Source organism: Sceloporus occidentalis, unplaced genomic scaffold, assembly GCF_023333645.1.
Source record: "Sceloporus occidentalis isolate IW3139 unplaced genomic scaffold, rSceOcc1.0.p SCAF_31, whole genome shotgun sequence".
NCBI lineage: Eukaryota > Metazoa > Chordata > Lepidosauria > Squamata > Phrynosomatidae > Sceloporus > Sceloporus occidentalis.
Window position 1 is genome coordinate 4,584,460 of NW_028317011.1, and position 12,298 is coordinate 4,596,757.

The 12,298-nt window shown below is 37.1% G+C and overlaps 1 protein-coding gene across 1 annotated transcript; it reads left to right on the forward strand.

Annotated features, from left to right (window-relative positions):
* Window positions 1–208: 208 nt before the first annotated feature.
* On the forward strand, window positions 209–7,308 carry LOC149298755 (carboxypeptidase A1-like). The gene is made up of 11 exons (XM_089487152.1): window positions 209–273; window positions 2,563–2,644; window positions 3,014–3,148; window positions 3,293–3,397; window positions 3,741–3,842; window positions 4,122–4,220; window positions 4,599–4,709; window positions 5,781–5,871; window positions 6,443–6,642; window positions 6,738–6,822; window positions 7,121–7,308. The coding sequence occupies exons 1-11, from the start codon at window positions 209–211 to the stop codon at window positions 7,306–7,308; spliced, it is 1,263 nt and encodes a 420-aa protein (XP_089343278.1).
* Window positions 7,309–12,298: the final 4,990 nt, after the last annotated feature.

A 12,298-nucleotide genomic window follows, 5' to 3' on the forward strand; every position in this document is an offset into this window, starting at 1 on the left:
AAAGTTTGTTGCTCTTTAAAGTGATATTTATATTTAGCCAGGTGTTTTGCAGATGGTTTGTTCCCTACATAGTAATCAGGTATAGGTGGGAAAGTGGACAGATGTAGAGGAGCTACTATCCAATCATTGTAGAGAGTCACTGAGCACTGTGATTGAGGCCAGTATTTAAAGTTGTTCCTTCTCATTTAGAAATCCACCTTTTTCCAAGATGAAGGGCTTTTTGGTAATATTTGCCCTGGTGGCAGCTGCCTCCAGCATGGAGGATTTCAGCGGGTAAGTGGAACACTTAAATGCCAGACCTTTTCCTTCTTTACTGCAACAGGTCAAATCATCTTCCCAAGGTTAAGTTACTAAGACAAAAGGTACCAGGTCATTTGAATGAATTGCCCCACATGCTTACCGCTAGTCCGTGTTCAACAAGGTCTGATGCATGCTGAGGAGCACATGGTTGCCTCTAAGAGGAACCTATTTGTCTTAAAACCAATAAAGCATCCAGCCACAGTTAAAATAATAGATTCACAGAACAATCATTATTACTTATTGATTTATATAGCGCCATCATGTTCCGCAGCTCTGTACAAACAGATAAACAGAACATAAAAAGTAATATATCAAATAAAATTTGGGCATAGTCGAAAGATGATAAGCATGAGTATACAGTCTACAGTGATGCCAAAGAGCACCTTGCTCTTGTTATTGTACACACAGATATGACAGAAATGTATAGGGAGATAGGCAGGAAACATTTATGTAAGTTAATTGGTTATTTTTCTAGGACAGGGGCGTCCAACCTGCGGCCCTCCAGCTGCTGCAGGACTGCATCTCCCATCCTCCTCAGCCAGCCCCTTAGCTGAAAGAGCATTATGGGAGATGTAGTCCTGCAGCAGCTGGAGGGCCACAGGTTGGAGGGACCCTGTTCTAGGACATGCAAAACAAAGGGATAAGTGCAAAGTCTAGTACTGTATTCCACACAATTTTCTTTTATAAATATATTGCAGCCTATAAAATAATGTAACATTGAAATATATTATCTTTATTTCCTATTTTAGTCCCTAGTTCCTTTTATGAACAACTTGGCAAGGTTGATGATGTTTGTATCCATGCCTAACCTATCTAGATATAAACACATGCTCCTCGGGTGTATCAGCCGGCCATTACTGTGTATAGGACATCATTGATCAGTCGAGTATCCTAAAAATCCTAAAAATATGGAACTCGTAGTGAGATCTGGAACTTGGTATTTTTTTAGGAAATGATCCCTGTAACATTAAATACTACCTTTCTTTTTAGGGCCTGTGGAATAATTGTAAGAATGCTTAATGTTGGTCACTGATTAGATGTTATATTAGTACAATATTTATAACATAAATAGCCTTAATACTGAGATCAGGGTGTCATGTTAACACTGGAACGCACTACCCATAGAGGATGAGCTTTCACGTTCAATAGATGATTTTTTAGCAAAGAAGAACATACATGGATATACCGTAATTGATTACAAGTACATGATTAGTTATAGCTTGTTGATCCATTAAGATATTAGGATGCCATTTTGGAGTAAAGAAGGATTTTTTTCAAAATTGCTTTAATGTGGGTTCTTTTGGGGTTTTTTTGGCTTCTTCTTTTTAACCTAAATTACTATGTTACTACATGCAGCTTCACACCTATTATTGATATTCATTATTTTGCACATTATATACATTGTAATAATTATAAATCATAATAGTTGTTAGCTGAAACCCTGCATTTATTAGTGCATTGTTGCTTAATTAATGGGAAGAATACATTGCTTTATGAAAAATACATTGTTGCTTTAATATTTGGTCAATTAGTTTGTTCTCCAACTGACTACTACAAAACTGCCAATTGTAACACAAAGGATGCAATGGAAATAGAGAAGAGCCATGATTACTGGCCAACTTAATATATAACTAATAGTGGTAATCTAATAGTACAAATAATACAATGTTAGCTCATTAAGGATAGCGGTTGTCACTATGTATGTATATATAGCTATGTTAAGATTTTCTGTAAATGTTCCATAATTTCTATCTTTATAAAATAGAAACACATGGTGTCTTTCAACAATATCAATGAATACTTGCAATGCCCAGGTATGAATCCCTCTAGAATACCTGAATTTATTAAATAACCAGATTCTTTCTTTGCTTTGACATTTAACAAGGGAATTTATTTTAATGAGTACACATAAGGTCTATGTAACTTTTAACACACATTCCAATGTGTGGAGGGTGACTACTTTCTCTACTCTTTCATACATTTTACATATTACTTACCAGCACGTGTAAAGTGTTGTCCTGCAGCGTGTGATATGTATGTATAAAAGAGTACTTGGTTCCCTTCAGTAAGCTTGTACATCCCATGCAAGGCAGCATGTTAAAAAAAAATCAGAAGGAAATCGGGTTTTTAGGATATTGCACCAAGAAATAGTACAGAGTTCCAGCTCCTTTATATTTATTGAATTTGAAGCCTGCAAAAGATTCTATTAAGTATGAGGTTTAATGTATGCAGGTGATTTACAGATATCTTATGTACTTTCAGACAACAGGTCCTGCGAGTCCTGCCTGCTGATGAGGATCAGGTGAATCTGGTGCGAGAACTGGAAAATTTGGAACATCTGCAGGTAAAATCTCTGAAATATTCTGCTTCATATCAATTTATCCTTCTTTTTTGGCTATATGTTATAAGAAATATGGCCACTTACTCATAAGGGTATCTTAGTAAAATCTGTAATGCCTGTTTGCCTTATGGGAAATCCATCCTCTTTGCGTGGAGGAAAGCAAAAACAAGTATAAGGCTACCAATGTCATCTAGGCAGCACCTTACTATAGATGTTATAATGAGATAGAAGAAATGAACAGTGTTTTATAAATGAACTAATGATATTACCCATGGGTACTTTCAAAGGCTTACAATACAATATATAATACAACAGAAAACACTCTCTCTACAGTTGTGTTACCCAGTGAGCTAACTAATTTATGTTTTTTAGCTGGATTTCTGGAGGGGCCCCACAACAGCTTTCTATCCCATTGATATCCGTGTGCCATTCCCCAGTCTGCAAGCTGTCAAAGTCTACCTTGAGTCCAACAACATCCAATACAACATCATGATCCAAGACCTGCAGGTGATCAGCAAATTAACCTTTTTACATGAAGAGAGGTCTATTCATCTAATGATTTATGGATTTTTTAAATATATTTTTGGGTATTTGGGAGGAAAAGAGAAATACAGATTGCACAAGATTTTCATTGTTTGATATATGTCATAGGGTTTGCTGGAAGAAGAGAAACGGGAAATGAAAATTGGTCGTTCCATGGAGAATGCACGTGCTACCGACAGCTTTAACTATGCTACTTACCACACACTAGATCAGGTGACATAAGTGATATTAAACTAGTTCAATAAAGCGTCAAATTTTAATTATATAGTAATATGGCCCTTTTTTGTCCAAAACATAAATCTATAATTTTGAGCAGCATCTGCCTATCTTGCAGAAATTGGATTTAAATACCTCTTTGGCATTATAGTGGTTATTGCCATAAAAAGTATGTGCTCAGCACTACCATGAAGGCCTTTAATGCTCTGGATCCGCCAATGCCAGAAGAATATATAGGAGGTCACATGCAAGAATGCCTTTGTAGGGCGACAGTGTATTGTACATATTACTTGTATTTTATTAATATTACATGTAAAATAAATATTGGTCAATTCTATAGATTAACAGCTTCATTGACACTTTGGTGGCTGAAAACCCAGGTTTGGTGAGCAAAGTTGTCATTGGCAGAAGTTATGAAGGTCGTTCACTTAATGTTCTGAAGGTAAGCTGGATCTCATTGCTCAGTAATATCTTGCCATGTTTTTGCTTGTTTATTTCACCCATATATTGGTCAAGTATATTGTGGTTATTACAGTGTTAAGTTCCATAGTTCTGTAGAATTATTTATAGCATATTAGATATAATCAGGCTTTATTTAGGATAAATAGGATTTATGTTTTTTGTAATATACATTATAGAACATCAGTCTACACAGACCACAGAGGATCAAATTACAAAGATACCACTTTACTAAGACAGTGTCTTATTCTCTCTACAATAGTTCAGCACTGGATCCAACCGCCCAGCTTTCTGGATTGACACTGGCATCCATTCCCGTGAGTGGGTCACTCAGGCCAGTGGAATATGGTTTGCCAAAAAGGTATGATATAACTGTGGCTTACTTTGAGGTAAGACATCTATATGATTTCATTGCATTTTACCTAAAAACCACCAGCAGATTAGGTAACTTTGTTACAATGAGGGAAGTAGCACAAATGCTGTAATGCATAATCATTTATCACTTAGATAAAAAGGACATATCACTTATTGTAGATTTCCATAGAGCTACATCAAATGTTCCCCATATTTTGAGAACAATTAGTTCATTAGTCCAGTCTGGTAAAAGTAGCCCTTCTGGTAACAGATAATTAAACACACAAAATGTGAATTTATTTTCAAAAAGTAGGTTTCCAGTTTTCAACAGTAGGTTTTTGGTATTCATATATGATATTAACAATAAATATTTTCTTGATAACAGATTGTTTCTGATTATGGCCGGGATGCATCTTTGACTGCCACCTTGAATAAACTAGATATCTTTTTGGAAATTGTGACCAACCCTGATGGCTATGTTTACACTCACACTACGGTAATGTGAATTAATCTATATAATTATTATTTATTGTTTTATATAGCGCCATCATATCCCACAGCACTGTACAATGGGTAGACAGGACATAACAAGCAGTATATAACATAACAATTTCACTTACAGAAGTAACAAGTTAGGAGGGCCCTGCGCAAACAAGTTTACAGTCTAGATGATTAAGTCTGTGCTTTGCTATCATATGCATATAGATATTTAGGTGAAATCATCCTAGGTTGGATTTGATTTTCTAATACTCCTGTAACCCCTTAATGACAAAGCCTGTACATGTACAGGCTCAAAATGCATTGTTTTCAATGGGTTTAGGGACCACCCATTGTCCTTAAGGGGGTAAATAACATATAGAATTATAATTATCACAGTTAGGAACTCACTGGGTTTGACCCAGAGTCTGCAAGGAAAGCCCTGCTTACCTGGGTCTCTTGGTAAGTTTCTTCTTTCTTTGGGTAGAGGAGCAGCATTTGGCCATGCTGACTCCCCATCCACTAACCACCCAAAAAGGCATTCTGAAGCTACCCCAACCCCTTGATGAAGTCACTTTCCTTGAAGTGAGAGAGTTCTAGGTGGCCTAACACGGAAGGTTCCCAGGTATAATAATCACTTTTGATGAGACAGAGGTGTGTTGACTAAACTTACATTTGTGGGCGAGTAGCATTGACAAGAACATTTTTACAGGGCAAACTTGGCCTAGTTCCTCCTAGGACTGGCATTTCATGTTTAGTGTTTCAACTCACTGCAACACTGTACTAGAAATGCCTAGAGACTGAAAGGGGCAAAACGTTTCTTTGCATAAAACTAATTTTTTATAAAGTCCACCAGCGTGGAAGTTATACACCATGTATAAAGCCATTACTGCAGTTATCTTTTTTTGATAACCAGAATATTCTTCATTATCTAAATGTGTATAATGACATTTAAAAACAAAACAAAAAACAGTGGATTCTAATTCAGGAATTATTGCATATGACATTAACAATCTAATACATTTTACACAATGATAAGCCATGAAAACAAATTTCTGAAATAATAAATTATTCTTATTACACCTTACAGAACCGTATGTGGCGTAAAACCAGATCTCCCAATACTGGTTCCACTTGTGTTGGTACAGACCCCAACAGGAACTGGGATGCTGGTTTTGGAGGTAACATCTAACAAATTATGAATATTGATCAATGTATGACGTATCAATGCTAGATGTACAAATTAGTCTGTATACATGGTTTGCTTTAATTGTAGGGAGCATGAGGAATCCCAAAGAAAGAACAGTTAGAAATGAAAGCATTTTGGTGTGAAAAGGGATTTTTCCCCTTTTTGAGGCACAGATGGAAATATCTTTAGTGTGAGGGTTTTGTCTTCTTCTGGATTTACAGCAGGGTTGAACTTGATGGACTTTTTTTCAGCCTGAATTACTAAATTACCATGTTACACATCTAGGTATTTATAAATCTTTAGTCTGAACCAGTAAATTACTTTTAGGGAGTTTAAAATCTAGCAAACCTATGAGACTTGATGCCACATGCCTGAATGACGTGGAGCCATTGATGTTCTGCTTCTTTAGTTAGAAAACAGCGATAGGAAATGTACCAAGTATCAGTATGTCTTTGTTTTAACTTTTAACAAGGTAACGAAGGACTTCTGATATCCAAAACCCTTTTAAAGTGTCCCACAATGTAAATGTAAATGTAATGTATATTCAATGTGTATTTTGCCAGGTGCTGGATCTAGCTCAAACCCCTGCTCTGAGACCTACAGAGGACGTGCTGCCCACTCTGAGCCCGAGGTGAAATCCATTGTGGATTTTGTCAGAAGTCATGGAAACATTAAAGGATTTGTCTCTATTCACAGTTATTCCCAAATGCTGCTCTACCCATATGGATATACCAGTGCCCGAGCAGCTGACCACGTTGAACTGGTAATATATAACTATTATTAGTAGTAGTATTCTATTAGTATTACTGATACTCAGTTCTATATGTTTGAGCTATAAAACATATTTTTCCCCACAAGGACAATCTGGCCAGAAGTGCAGTAAACGCCTTGACTTCCCTATATGGTACAGCATACACTTATGGCAGCATCATCACTACCATCTGTAAGTATCTAACTTCGTACACCAGTCATTTCTGCTTTGTCATTAAAGTGAGTAACTCAAGAAATCTTCCACCATTGGGCTTGATGTTCGCACTTACACACAATTTTATATACCTCAAATAATTGAATTACTACCATTATGGTATTTAACTTAAGATTTCTGTCTTGTTGATTGTTTCTCACAAAATTCTATAGGCTGCTATAGAAACTATTAATCTTAGTGCATTCCTTTTGTAGACCAAGTTATGTTTTTTTTAATTGTGTTTGTGAAATTCATTAATAATATTTCTTTATTGTAGACCAAGCTAGTGGTGGCACCGTTGACTGGACCTACAATCAGGGCATTAAGTATTCTTACACCTTCGAGCTGCGTGACACTGGACGTTATGGCTTTGCTCTCCCTGCTACCCAGATCGTACCCACCGCCCAGGAGACCTGGCTGGCTGTCACTAAGCTCATTGAGCACACCCGAGACAACCTCTACTAAGCCCTGTATTAACAAAGCTTGTTACTTACATTTAAGATATTTTTCTCACACATTCAGTATATAATCTGTATCGATGCTCCCTTTGCTCATAATTAATGTGACTTAAATGTTAAATCAAAATAAATTAATTTACAAAATAAAAAATGATAAAAGATAGAAAACATGAAGTTATTAAGCAGACCATTAACATGTATCACCGATTTGTTTAATTTTACATCTAAGGTATGAAAACAATCTATCAGCCAAATAATTCTACAAAAATTATGTTGCAAGCAAGACAATTTTTCCACATTTTTAAAAACTTAATACGTAAAAAGTGCAAGAAGTAGTGTACTCCCCTGTACATGCGTCATCGGCATGTTGTACAGGAAATCACCTAAGGAAAGTTCTCACTCTTTAGCCGTGACAATACATGGAAACTTTCTTAATGAGCTGACCCTGAGACTCTTGAAATATTAACCTTTAATAGCCAATGATGAGTAATAACCCAAACGGCTCCAATGATGCCCCCCCATGGACGTCATGGAGTGAGTCACCTGCATTCTAGAAGGGATTTTTTCCATAACATACCAGTAGCAAAAGCACAAATTTGGAGTCTTATATGATCACATCAGTGTAGGATAATAAGTAGTAATTTCCTGACTATGTGACCCTGTGAATCTGCCCAGTCACCCAGAGATTGGGTCGAAAACCCTGAGGGTCAAATACTAAGACACGGGTGTCCAAGTTTTTTCTGCAGTGGGCCACTTCATCAGAATTGTATACGTGCGAGGGCCGCGTGAAAATATGGCCTTTAATTAGATATGCAGATTAAAATAAAGTAAATGACACAAAACCTTTACTTTTCCTCTCACTGATTTCTGGGCCTAGAAAGTTTTGTGACTACAAATTCAGGATTCTGGATAAGTTAAAATAAAATAGTTCTATTTATTTTATGGATACACCGAAATTAACATTTTGGACCAAAACCGAAAATTCAGGGTTCACTTAGCCAAAACTGAAAATGACCCCCCCCACATACTTTTAATAAAAGTAAGTTGCACACTAAAATTGTACCAAAAAAATTATATATTATGATTGTTAACAGCAATCTCAGGCATACCCAGATTCTAGCATGTACTGGTTGGCTGGGCATTGTACCAGTAATTTTTGTCCAATTTTAGTGTGTAACCACGCTTTTATTAAAAGTAACACACCACAATTGGACAAAAAAAAAATTCAACAATATGACTTGGCATGATAGGAGTGTGATTGCTAACAGCAAACACACTCTTTTCATACCCAGGCAACCAGTAAATGCTGGAACCTAGGCATGATGGGACTGTGATTGCTGTTAGCAGATTGCTGTTAGCAATCACACTTCTATCATGCCAAGTCAGCCAGTACATGCTGGTACAGGGTGGCTGTAAGTGCAGACCCCATACTGCTGGCAGCATCAATACACAAGGGGGGCAGCTAGCCAGGTTTCAGCATGTACTGGCTGACTTGGCATGATAGGAGTGTGATTGCTAACAGCAAACACACTCTTTTTATACCCAGGCAACCAGTAAATGCTGGAACCTGATGATGGGACTGTGATTGCTGTTAGCAATCACACTCCTATCATGCCAAGTCAGCCAGTACATGCTGGTACAGGGTGGCTGTAAGTGCAGACCCCATACTGCTGGCAGCATCAATACACAAGGGGGGCAGCTGGCCAGGTTTCCGCATGTACTGGCTGACTTAGCATGATAGGAGTGTGATTGCTAACAGCAATCACAGTCCCATCATGCCTAGGTTCCAGCACTTACACACTCATTCATTCATATACTTATTCATTCACACATTCATTCCCTCACAGGCATACTCATTCAAACAACCTCCCCCACCCCCTTACCTACTACAGCTCTCTCGATGCCGCTCACAGACTTCAGCAGGGGGCGCGGCCTCCCTCGTTCTCCCCACAGAGGAGGCAGGACTGGAGCAGAGAATGGACCGTCCCACAAGTAAGCGGCAGGGCTTGTGATCCTGGCTGCCGATCTCACGCGGGCCGCATTTGGCCCGCGGGCCGCATGTTGGACACCCCTGTACTAAGAGTTTGTAGGTATGGTGATGCATTTAAACATGGATGGTACCGTATTCTGTTAATTTGTTAAATGCTAATGTCTGGTATTCTTGGGTTGTCAAACAGTAAGTTAGGAAAGAAATCAGTTGGCTTCAGAGATAGTTCTGAGCTGTGGTGCACTGCGAAATGCTCTGGATATAACCATGGGCAGACTAGATAGGCCGGATTAGGCAAACATATGAAACATCTATGGTACCTGACATGAAAGCAAGTTTCACTGAGTTTGACCAAAAAACGCATACAAATTGTTCCAGTGATAATAATTTGAAAAACAAAATGATACTTGGAGACCTCATAATTTGCAGTATCTACACAGAGACAGAATACTGAGGTTGTTGCCTTGCTTAAGTGCACACACAGGAACGCCTGAGATTTCATACCTACTAAAGCACTTAAACGCAAAAGGCTCAGCTGCATTATGCTGCCCTGGTTTCAATGACAAAGCAGCACTTGGTCTGGAATAGAACCACAAGATCATCTCAAGAAATACAACCAAGTTGGAACACATAATTGTACATGCAATAAAACAAACAGCCAATAGTTATCAAATATCAGGAAATATATGTGTAAAAGACAATTTATAGAATTGGTTTGTAAGAAGAACATTTGGCTTAATATGTAAAAAAATGTTTATAAGGTGGATTAAGATGCAGTTTTACCTTTCATAAGTATTTACCTTTTCATAAGTGTTTTACTAATTCCAAATTGTAAGCTTGTTTGAGCACGGCTCTCCTTACCTTTTGTTTCTGTAAGCCCAAAATGATGTGATGCATCACTTCTGTTTACCAATAGTGCAGTCCTGTGGCATATGATGTCATCATATAAATTAATAAATAATAATAATTCCCCCGACAACATTTCCAGCACACTCTGGGTGTTCAAGATGTAATTTGCAAATAAAGCCATCGTCGGCATAAGTTGATATTTTGAAGAAAAGAGGACCAATTACAAAGGATTAGACAGAGGAGCGGACATTTAGAATTTTTTTTATAACGCAACCTGTGCACTAATGTCACCAGAACTCAAGATTCTATATCAGCTAGCCACTGTACACAAAATGCGTTGTACTGTCAAGTGAGGAATCAGCTTCTGTACTGAGGTTTAGAGAAAATAATAAAACTATGGCCAAAGCCCCAACACACAATAGAGTGCTGTGTTCTTTGTTGAGTGGGTGGGGTAAAGTGGTTGGTGGCTACATTGGTGGCCAGATATAGTTATGATGTATATTGTTGTGTTGCATCTCACGTATTATTATTATTATTATTATCCTTTATTTATATAGCGCCAACAGTTTACGCAGCGCTTAATACAATACATAAATTCAAGGGATATGACAAGACAAGAATTGACAGACTAAGACAAACCGATACATTTGGTGGAGAGAGCCCTGCTCGCAAGCTTACAATCTTACAGGATAATTATCTCCGGGACAGACAAGACAAGTTAGTATTTATAGGTTAACAGTCATAAATCAGTGACTAAGTCGTGTTTGTTAGGTTTGTTATATCTTTATATTTTTTGTCATTCTTAAAAAAATGTCATGTATTATGATGGTTCGATCTGGTAATTTTCATGCAATAGATCGTTTTTTTCTGTTTCTGCATCATGATGAGCAGGAGGTCTTACTAGTTCTTGTGTAGGTTAGATGTTTATCTTTCTTTCACAGAAATAAAACAAGGACCTGCTCCTATTTCATAAGGTTTGTGGTTTTCTGCATATGACCAGTGTCTTAACATGAACAACTCATCCCTCTATGCCTTCAGATTGTTACTAGTTATGGCTTGACTGCAACCCTAAATAACTAGGCATATTTATAGGAACCAATCCTAATTGTTATGCCAATACTCAATGGCCACACCATGGTGCCATAAATCCTCAAGTTCTTCAAACTTCGCCAACCAAATTATCGAGTTGTCCATTGTAATGTCCATTACCAACTACTGCGGTATAAAGTGTTTCCTTAGAAGTGCTCTATACTTTAACCATTACCTAAAATACCATCGATCTGACAAACGAAACAGATATTGAAATATGGAATGGACCCCTCAATGGACACTAGAAGATAAATAGGAAATATTGCTGTATATAATGTAATTATGTTACTTTATCATAAAATGTTTGTTTGCCTGGACCTGCAATATTTAAATAGATATTTTGGTTGGTAACATAAAAAAGTTTGGGTTAGATTGCACCTTTTTAAAGTCTTCTGTAAGCATACCTTTTCTGATATTTGTCAATGACTTCCGTTAGTCATTTTTATTATTATTTTAGGATCATTATTGACCCCACAGAAGGGTTCTGTAAACTTTCTATTGCCTTATAAATTTAATACATCTGTAGTGCTGGTAACACCATAAGACAACAATAAGAATGTTGGTGGTTTGGTATTGATTTTTTTTAATTATTATTTTGTAAATTTTTTTTACACTTTTTTAAATCAGAAAAATGGTTGGAGTTTATTCTTGATGGCTTTGCCTGATTCCTTCTGTAGAGCTGATGGACAAAAGTGTAAAAAATAATACTAAATAATTATCTGATTGTAAATATACTTGGTGTTCAATATTTATCACAACTATATTGGTTCAAACGCAATCGTAAAATAAAATAACAAGGGATTCCTGGTTGTTGATGAATAAAATGCGACAAAACAGTACATCTAACCCTTATGTGGGCATCTAGAGACATTATTTAAAGTGGAGCAAAATATTAGCCATGTCAAAGGGGTAATATGGGGTGGCCCCTATATTAAATGGGGGAAGGGCAAGTTCTACTGCTTGCAGACACAATATTTTAAAAGATGTCCTAATTCATTTAATTGCTTAAACTGTAGCCATGATGCCCTGCTAGACTCATACAGGTGCATATTGTTAAATAACGGTATGGCTT